The 9606-nt window shown below is 60.0% G+C and overlaps 2 protein-coding genes across 2 annotated transcripts; both read right to left on the bottom strand.

Moving 5' to 3' along the window:
• Positions 1 to 892: 892 nt before the first annotated feature.
• Positions 893 to 3253, bottom strand: AMH (anti-Mullerian hormone; the record flags this gene model as incomplete). The annotated part of the gene is made up of 5 exons (XM_084796112.1): positions 893 to 1773; positions 1874 to 2036; positions 2125 to 2233; positions 2418 to 2560; positions 2851 to 3253. The coding sequence occupies 5 exons, from the start codon at positions 3251 to 3253 to the stop codon at positions 927 to 929; spliced, it is 1665 nt and encodes a 554-aa protein (XP_084652238.1). The 3' UTR covers positions 893 to 926.
• Positions 3254 to 3560: 307 nt separating this feature from the next.
• SF3A2 (splicing factor 3a subunit 2) lies at positions 3561 to 9598 on the bottom strand. Its single transcript, XM_084794788.1, has 9 exons — positions 9472 to 9598; positions 7581 to 7742; positions 7317 to 7388; positions 6087 to 6133; positions 5559 to 5668; positions 4963 to 5012; positions 4749 to 4889; positions 4585 to 4653; positions 3561 to 4501 (listed from the first exon to the last, which is right to left on the bottom strand). Exons 2-9 carry the CDS (start codon positions 7704 to 7706, stop codon positions 3659 to 3661), a joined length of 1458 nt encoding a protein of 485 aa, XP_084650914.1. The 5' UTR covers positions 7707 to 7742; positions 9472 to 9598; the 3' UTR covers positions 3561 to 3658.
• Positions 9599 to 9606: the final 8 nt, after the last annotated feature.

The raw sequence follows: 9606 nt of genomic DNA, 5'->3' as shown, positions 1-9606 counted from the left end.
TGATTTTCCTGTCTTAGCCTCCAGAGTGCTGGCCTGACACTACTACTACAGTTGGCGTTTTTGTTTGGGTTTTTAAAAGATGTATGTGGTGGCAAACTCCTGTAATCCCAGCACTCTGGAGGCAGAGGCAGGCGGATCTCTGTGAGTTCGAAGCTAGCCTGGTCTATACAGCCAGTCCAGGACAGCCAAGGCTACACAGAGAAACCCTATCCCTCGAAAAAGAAAACAAACAAAAAATGTGTGTGTGGTGTGTGTATGTGTGTGTGTGGGGTGTGTGTGTGGTGTGTGTGTGGTGTGTGTGTGTGTGTGTGTGTGTGTGTGTGTGTGTGTGTGTGTGTGTGTTGGGATGTACAAATGTCCTTTGCCATTATCTCCAGCTCTCCCCCCCCCCCTTTTTCTTTTTGTTTTTTTGAGACGGTTTCTCTGTGCAGCCTTGGCTGTCCTGGACTTGCTTTGTAGACCAGACTGGCCTCAAACTCACAGCGATCCACCTGCCTCTGCCTCCCTCCCAAGTGCTGGGATTACAGGTGTGCACCACCGCCCGGCCCCTTTTTTGGTTTTTCAAACTGCTTTGCCCTGTAGTTCAGGCTGCCTCCTGCACTGCGTCTCTCCTGTGGGCTGGATACCTCTCCCCTCCACACACACAACTTAATTAATTTAAAGTGACAGGGTCAAGGAGTTTAATCCCATGAGTTGAGAGGTAGGGGCAGGTGGATCTCTGAGTTGGGGGACAGCCTGGTGAGTTCTGGGACAGCCAGGGTTACACAGAGAAGCCCTGTCTAGAATAAAAGTGATATGGACTGAGCTTCAGCAAGGATGAAGAGAAGAAATAAATCAGGCCTTGCACTTAAGAAGTGACAGGAGGTCCCTTCCAGCTGAGTGTTTGCTGATCTTTATTGGGGCTCTGACTTGGGGCAGGGCGGCCATCACCGGCAGCCGCACTCGGTGGCCACCATGTTGGGCACGTGGTGTGCGCTGATGCGCTCCTCAGACAGGCTGATGAGCAGCTTGCCCGCGTAGGCAGTGGGCACGCAGCAGGGTACGCGCCCCAGGGCGGCCCCTCGAGCCTGCATCTTCAGCAGCAGCACCACGTGGTTCCCGTAGCGCGGGTTGCGGTCGGACTGGGGCCACGCGCATGCGCCCTGGCAGTTGTTGGCCTGGTAGGTCTCCGGGATGAGCACCGAGCGTTCTGCGCTCAGGTCCACGCTCAGCTCGCGCAGTGAACACAGCCCGTTTGCTGCTGTCCCCGCGCTGCGCCCGGTCCTCCCGCGCCCTTCCCGCCCACGCCACTCCGCACGCAGACCCTGCAGAGCCTTCAGCAGCAGCAGGGCGCGTAGCGGGTCCCCAGGGCTGCCGGAGTTATTGGGGCACAGCTCCAGGAGGCGCGACAGCAGCGGGGGCGCGGAGGGTGGCAAGCCGGGGAGGTCCCGCAGCTCCGAGGCCGCCGCCTGGAGCTCCACAGCCACCCTGCGTGCTAGGCCGGCTGCCCAGGGAGCAGAAGCGGGGCTGTGAAGCGGCGTGGGTTCTCCCACGGTGGCCGCGGTGGGTGACAGCAGGAGCAGGGGTTCCTCCCCGTCGAGCAGGCGTTCCAGTGCTGCGGGGTCTGACAGGTTGACCAGGCCCTGTGGGAAGCTGGCCAGCGCGTCAGGGTCCAGGGCTAGACGTGTGTGCGAGGACCGAGTCAGGTGTCCCCGCAGCGCACGCACCAAGCGGGTGAGGGTCTCTAGGAAGGGGTCAGCGCTGTGTGGCAAGTCCTCTGACTCCAGAGACAGCCTGGAATAGAACGCAGTGGACCGCCTGTGGGCGTAAGAGGCTGTGGGGACCTCCTCTACCTCCCCCACCTTCTTAGTTTTCTCTCTAGCCCCGCACGCACCCGGGTTGCGGGAAAGGCATGGTGTCCAGCTGGCCGTGCGCTGGCTGCGGGGACGGCCCGGCAGGTGGCGGCAGCAGCAGCAGGGTGGGAGTCATGCGTGTGAAACAGCGGGAGTCGGAGCCAAACAGAAAGGCCTGCAGCTGGGCGATGCTTAGGGCGGCACCTGCGGAGGGTAGGCACGCGCTGGCTGGGGTCAGGGGTAAGGGCAGCCTCTTTCCACACTGTCTCCGCTCTCCTCTGCCTGGGCCTACCTTCTCTGCGTGGCTGAAGGGTTAGGGCCAGGCCAGGGTCGCTCCAGGCACCGGCTGGGAAGTCCACAGCCAACACCAAATAACGGGTGTCCCGAGTAGGGCAGAGGTTCTGTGGACACAGGGACTCAGTGAGCTTGGCCTGGGGATGGCCGGGCTCCAGGCACCGCCCCTCCCCCTCCCATACTGGGAGTAGATTCCTTGTCCTGAGCCCAGGAACCCTTCCATTAGGCAGATCGCCCTCTCCACCCCACCGGAGGGTTGTTGGGGGATGGCCTCTCGTGTCTCTCTGGTACCTGTGTGCCCTGCAGCCCAGTCCCTGTGACTGTGACCTGGGGGCCGGGCCCAGGGTAGAGCACCAGCAGGGCCTGCTCCCAGGACCTGGCTTCCCCAGCTGGAGGCTCTTGGAACTTCAGCAACAGCCTGGGCTCCCATATCACTGCGGGCAAATACTGGAGTCAGTCTCTGAGGCCACTAGCTTCTACCCCTAAGCTAAGGCCTGTCCTACAGACACCCCTAACTTGGGATCTTCTGGGGCCGTGTAGGCCTGAGGGACCCTGATCCAAGGTGTGAGGACCTTGCTTGAAGGGACACGGTGGCCCTGGCTGTCTGGGAAGGGCCATCATGCCCACCACAGCTCCCTCAAGGGTGTACAAGGCTCTGCCCGACAGCCAAGCAAGGGCACCTCCCTACAGCCCCAGCACACAAGGGTGCTGAGACATCACGTACCTTCAGCCAGATGCAGGACCAGCAACTGCTGCCCCCCAGCCTCCCCCAGCCAGGCACCCAGGCGCTGCAGAGCTGGCAGGGTGGGCTGGGAGCCAAGACTGCAGACTCCGAAGGTGGCCAGGTCTTGGGGTCCCCAGTGAGACTCCCGTACAGCCTCCAGGAAGGCACGCTCGTAACTCCCCAGCCCCCCGACAACCCTCAGGGAAGCTTTGCTCACGTTCCCCTCTCCTTTCAGTGTCATCTGGCACGAGGGCTCTGGGGGACTGCTGGGTGGCCAGATCCCATCTTCAAGGAAGATGAGGCCCCCAGTGCTGGTGGCCAGCTCCTTGAGGGTGTCAGCCTGTAGCACAGCCCCCAGGGTTGCCGGCAGCAGTGCCAGCAGAGAGAGGGGTGGCCCCTGCATGGTGGTGAAACAGAGGCTGGGTGGCCCTGCCTTTATGTATAGCTGAGCCGGAGTTCTTGGGAGGAACACCCCTATCAACTCCGGAGGTGACCTTGGGGGACAGTGCCTGGCGCCCTGCATGCCCAGCAGGTGGGAGGCAGCCTTCTCAAAGTGCTTTCTGTCCTCAGAGCTGGGCCCACAACTGTCCTTGGGTAGCTCCCATCTGCCTAGGGAGCCCACCTGGAGGACCCACAGGCCCCAGGGCCACGCCTTCACCAGAGGCAAGCAGTACCCGCCCATCCCCACCAACACACACTGCAGACATGGAGACACGGGGGAGGCTGTTTAATAGGCTCAGGACAGGACAAAATAGAAAACCTTCCAAGGACTGGCCATGGGAAAAGACCACACACATGGGGCGCCTGCTTAGTTGCCTGGTGGAGGGGGCGGCATGTTCCCAGGGCCCTCTGAGGGAAGTGGGGGCCTTAGCATGGGGGGCATAGGAGCTGGGTGCACTCCAGGATTTGAGGGGTGAACTCCTGGAGGCTGAGGGTGGACCCCAGGGGCAGCAGGGTGGACCCCAGGAGGAGGCTGGGGATGCACTCCTGGTGCCTGAGGGTGGATCCCAGGGGCTGGGGGATGTACCCCAGGAGCCTGAGGATGGACTGCAGGAGCAGGTGTGTGTACCCCTGGAGCTTGAGGATGAACGCCAGCTGATGGCGGAGGGTGCACAACTGGAGCTGGTGGATGCACACCTGGAGCTGGTGGGTGCACACCTGGGGCAGGTGGGTGCACACCTGGAGCTGGTGGGTGCACACCTGGGGCAGGTGGGTGCACACCTGGTGCTGGTGGGTGCACTCCAGGGGCTGGTGGGTGCACCCCAGGGGCTGGTGGGTGCACCCCAGGAGCTGGGGGATGGACCCCAGACGTTGGTGGGTGGACCACTGGTGCTGGAGGGTGTACCCCAGGAGCTGGGGGATGAACTCCAGATGTGGGTGGGTGGACTACTGGGGCTGGGGGGTGCACCCCAGGAGCTGGTGGAGGCATCTGGGGAGGTCCAGGGGGCCCAGAGGGAGCAGGCCCAGTGGGGGGCATAGGGGGTAGAGGCAGGCCACCAGGTGGAGGTGGGGGCAAGGCATCAGGGAGTGGTGGGCGAGGAGGAAGGCCATTCATTAGTGGAGGCGGGGGCCGCTTGACGCCTGGGGGTCCAGCTGGGAGACTGGGTGGGGCTGGGGGCTTCTCCATCTTAAAGTGGAACTGAAGAAAAAACTGCAGGCCAGAGAGAGGAGAGTGAGCGACTGGGGCAGGGCCACGGGTTGGGGGTAATACCCACGCAAGGCTGCGGCATTCACCTGCTTGGTCTCTCGGTTCCAGTGGGTCCAGAACTTGCCCTCAGCTTTGTCAATCTCTCGGCTTGGTACCTGGGGAAAACGAGTCACAGGTTGGAGCACCCCAGGGAGGGGCTGGGATGACAGATGGTGGATATACCCCCCATAGTGTCCCACGGCGGCAGTACCTTGAAGGCAATAGTCTCGTAGGGCTCGGCGGCCATGAGCAGGTACTGCCAACGGCGGTCCGGGGGCTCAATCCTCTGCTCATAGGCAGACATGAAGCGGTGGCGTGGCATGATGCCCTCTGCAATCTCGGGGTAGTCAATCTGTGGGACATGCACAGCCCTGTTGGCATCACCACCCAGGTGGCCGGCCCTCCCCTGACTGGCCCCAACTCACCTGGAACAGCAGGCTCTGCTGGCCCATCTCTGTGTCCCTCTGCTTCGTCACTGCAATGCACAGGGAAATGGGGCTGTCTCATGTCACCAGTGCACACCACAGCAGGGGGATGGGGCTGCCTCTTGTCACGGGTGCACACCACAGCAGGGCCTCTCATACAGGGCCCGGCCTCTGCCCCCAGGCCACCTGACTAGGACCTCAAGCGTAGGAAACCCAACCCAGCACCTCATGCAGGGCCACTGAGGAAGGCCCAGAAGAGAACAGCAGTGCTGTCGCAGCCTCCTCCCAGCCCAGCCTACCTGCCAAAAGCAACAACTCTTGGGAAGTTAGTTTCCTGGATTCCTGCTGGCCACATGACTGGCTTCCTGACCAGGCCAGGCCACCCAGGGGCCTCTGCTGAGGGGCTGTGGGAGCAGTGACTGGACCATCCTGCCCCCCCTCCTTCTGTCACTAGTGGGGGATGGGTGCTTATCGGCCACCTGGGGCTCCTGGCAACACTTGTGGGGAGGGCCGCTTGGAGGACAGAGAGAGGCGCTGTCTGTGCAGGGACAGGGCCCTGAGCCCACTCGCCCGGCGGCCGGCACACACAAGCACACCTTTGTAGCCAGGGCGGCCAATCTTCACAAACTTCTTCACCTCCACCTTGACCTTCTCCGGCGCAGGCTGGGCGGGGGCCTCCTTGGCCTCCTTGGCTGCTCGCCGGGCCCTGCACACAGGAGATGTCGTGTCAGTGCCTGGCCCTCCAACAGCCACCAAGGCCAAGCGCCCAGGTGCCAGAAGCCCCCTCCTCCTGCCCTTGGAGTTATGAATAGGATGAGGGCAGCTCAGCCCTAGAGTCCACCAAACGGGACAGTGTAGTGAGTGTCCCGTGACTGCCACCGTCCTTGCTCTTCAGCCATCTGCTTTGCAGTGAGACGGTGAAGCTGAAACACTGGGCAGAGCGTCCTCCCTTCTCTCCCCAGTCACCCATCCCAAGTGAGGGCTCCCTACCCCCACCCCCGCCAGACAGGGTCTCTCTGTGTAGCCCTGGCTGGCCTTGGACTCAGAGACCCGCCTGCCTCTGCCTCCCGAGTGCTGGGATTACAGGCGTGCGCCACCATGAGGGCAGTGCTGTAGGGGCTCACAGGTTAGTCTGGTGTTTCTTCCCTTGGGTATGGGCCAGGTAGCTCCCCTGCAGAAAGAAAGGAAGACATGTCACTGAAGGTGTGGAGGGCAGCTCTAACGGTGCAGGTGTGGCCTACAGCTCGCTGGAGCTCAGGAGTCTGCGGGCCTCTCATAGTGGCTGCGGCTGCACTGGGGATGTGTGGCTCACATGGCACCCTCACTCCCCAGGACTTCCTCTGTGGTCAAGACCAGCATACACTCCAAAGGCCTTCAGCGCTGAGCCACCGCCACCACTGGAGCCGGGCAGCTGCCTGGGGAGCTCCCAGCAGGGTGTGGAGACCTGGGACACAGCTCACCTGGGGCTTCAACCTCACCGCATTTCTTTCTTTCTTTCTTTTTTTTTTTTGGTTTTTCGAGACAGGGTCTCTCTGTGTAGCCTTGGCTGTCCTAGACTCACTTTGTAGACCAGGCTGGCCTGGTGATCCACCTGCCTCTGCCTCCCCAGCGCTGGGATTACAGGTAGCTGGCTCTAATGGGCCCCCATTTTAACAAATGTGTTCCACTTCCTGCTGATTGGTTGGTCATCCAGTGGAGTGGTGGGGAGGTAGCTTCCTCAACTACCAGCAGATCCCAGAGTCTTCTCCCCAGAAAGAGGACAATAGCTATACCACCCCCCCACCCCCCGCCGCTGAATCCCAAATGTGGAAGCAGCCCTAATGCCCTGTCATCCATCACTATTTGTGGAGACACTGACAGAGCAAACATGCTGGCTCCTGTTCTTTTTTTTTTTTTTTTAAAGATTTATTTATTTTGTATACAGTATGCATCAGATCACATTATAGATGGTTATGAGCCACCATGTGGTTGCTGGGAATTGAACTCAGGACCTCTGGAAGAACAGATAGTGCTCTTAACCACTGAGCCATCTCTCCAGCCCCCTGGCTCCCATTCTTGACACCAAGGACAGCAGAAGAAATAAGACAAAGGGGTAGCTGGTGTCCAGCCAGGCCTACAGTGAGCTCCAGGCTAGTCAGAGCTGCACGGCGAGGCCTCACCCAGCATCGCTGAGCCCCACAGTGAATCCCCAATGTGGAGGAAGAAAGAATTTAACCAGAGCAGACCAACACCGAGTGAGCTGTCGGCTGGGGGGGGGGGGCTACCAGTGTCACCTCACTAAGGTAAAGAAGCTGGGGACAAAGGCAGGTAGGGCACACACTTCATTGTTATGCAGGGTCAGGTAGGGCACACACCTCATTGTTATGCAGGGTCAGGCAGAGCTTGCATTCATAGGATCCAAGGTGGTTCTTCATAAAGTATGGATCCTGGGAGAGAACAAATGCACCGTGAGACCACTAAGCCTGGCCCTGCGGCCCAGGACTGCGGAATGGCAGGGAGGCCGTGGCTGTGGGGACCTGTCCTCAGGCCCCAGGAGGCTGTGGCTGTGGGGACCTGTCCTCAGGCCCCAGGAGGCTGTGGCTGTGGGGACCTGTCCTCAGGCGCCAGGCAGCCCGCACCTTGTTGATGTCGATGGTCTCGAGGGCCAGTTGCCGCAGCCGCTCCCTGCGGTCCCTGTTGCTCTCAGAGGAGGAGGCCACGCCCCCACTCCCCGTCTTGCCTCCAGGGCGGTGCTGAAAGTCCATGGTGCAGGCCCGGGGGCTTTCGGGACAGGAAGAAACCTGGGGGAGCAAACAGTAAGGCTGAGTACACTGGCCATGCTGCTAGGACCATGGGGTGGCCAAGCTTCAGGCCATCCTTTGTCTTGAACTCCTGATCCTCTAAGTGCTGAGACTGCAGGTATGAGCTGCCTTTGCCCGCTGAGATTCACAATAATCACCATCATTACTGAGACATGGTCTCTATGGAGACCTAAAACTCTACACAACCAGCCTGGCCTCTGCCTGCCTCTCGCCGGCCTACTGCACAGGGCATATGGAGTGTTCCCAGTCTCCCAGGACCTGAGAGCACGCCTCAGTGCAGCACGGTGCTCTGTAGCAAGGTCCTACCTTTTAGGCCCAGCCACAGCCTCCTGGCAGTGCCCGCTGAGGGTGGGACACTGCACAGACCAGCGTCTGCCCTGGCCCCTTGGCTGAGAGCCGTGAGCCAGCAGTTCTTGTCGTCATTGCTGGAACCTCACACAGCAAAAGCGGCTTTGCAAATGTGATCCTAATTATTTACAAGGTCACCGCAGCGCTTGCCAAGAGGTAGGACGGTACGACATCACTGCTGTCAGCTCTGAAGGAAGAAGAGGCCAGAAGCCCAGGACACAGGGGCCTCTCGATGCTGGGATGGCTGACAGGCGATGGGGCAGGACCAGCCTGCTGGATTCATTTCACACTCAGCCACACAAGAAATAAAAAAAAAAAAAAGCCAGGTGTGGTGGTGCGTGCCTTTAATCCCAGCACTCAGGAGAAGCAGGGAGGCAGGCAGATCTCTGTGAGTTTGAGGCCAGCCTGGTCTACAAAGGGAGTTCAGAACAGCCAGGGTTACACAGAGAGACTGTCTTGAAAAACCAAAAATAAATAAATACAAAATAAGTTTGCAAAAAGCACTGCTGTTTTCGCAACATACCCAAGTTCAGTTTCTAGTACCTAAACTGAGTGGTTAGGGTTTTTTGTTGTTGTTGTTGCTGTTGTTTTTCGAGACAGGGTTTCTCTGTGTAGACCAGGCTGGCCTCAAACTCACAGTGATCCACCTGCCTCTGCCTCTCGAGTGCTGGGATTAAAGGCGTGCGCCACCACGCCCGGCCCCAGCCCTGTGATTGTATGGGTTGACATGTGAAACTTGCAAGAAGAGAACCAAGGGATGGGAGCCATGTGACCCCAACGCCCATCGTAAGATTACCTAGAAACAATCAATAGGGAAAGAAAAGTGGTATTTGTGAAGTTAATGGCCTGGGAAGTGGCTATCACTTTTGACTGGATATTCCGTTATCTTTTGATCCCAGCAATAAGCCTACTCCGGTGGGCGGGAACAGCAGTCGCCAGGTCCCGGACTAACAAAGAGGAAAACTGAGGCAACCAAGGAGGTCAAAATACGCTCCAGGCGCACCCTTGTAATCCCAGCACTCGGGAAGCAGAGGCAGGGGGATCGCTGTGAGTTCGAGGCCAGCCTGTTCTACAAAGTGAGTCTAGGACAGCCAGGGCTACACAGAGAGACCCTGTCTCGAAAACTAAACAAACAAATAAAAGAAACAACAAAAAGACAGTCCGAGACCACGCCGGAAGCCATGGAAACCCGCGACCCAACGGGCCTGGCGAGGGCGAGCCGCCCTCGCGCGCGCCGAGCCTGAGGGAGGAGAGCGCGCCCCCGCCCTCGCACCGCCCCCCCCCCCTCCTCCTCCACGCTCTCGCTCCCTCTTCCAACCCCTTTCCCGGCGGCCCCACAACCGGAGGCCTAAATCCTCACCGGCACCCAAGGCCGCGCTGCCTGAACTCGACGGCCACGACTTAAACGTGCGCGTGCGCACGACCGACTAGGCGATCACTTCCGGGAGCGTCGTGTGTGCGCATGCCCGGCTCACGGGCTTTGCTTCAAGGGGCG

Source organism: Acomys minous, assembly GCF_964271855.1.
Source record: "Acomys minous genome assembly, chromosome: 9".
Lineage (NCBI taxonomy): Eukaryota > Metazoa > Chordata > Mammalia > Rodentia > Muridae > Acomys > Acomys minous.
The sequence above is the reverse complement of the archived record's forward strand: the minus strand, read 5'-3'. Positions and strand labels throughout refer to the sequence as shown.

Excerpts from the sequence above, each read along its gene's own strand:
- SF3A2 (XM_084794788.1), bottom strand. The coding sequence starts at position 7,706 with ATGGACTTTCAGCACCGCCCTGGAGGCAAGACGGGGAGTGGGGGCGTG. Across the intron at positions 7,389-7,580 it reads AGACCATCGACATCAACAAG|GATCCATACTTTATGAAGAA; the intron begins GTGCGGGCTGCC and ends GTTCTCTCCCAG. Across the intron at positions 5,013-5,558 it reads TGGCCGCCCTGGCTACAAAG|TGACGAAGCAGAGGGACACA; the intron begins GTGTGCTTGTGT and ends TGTGCATTGCAG.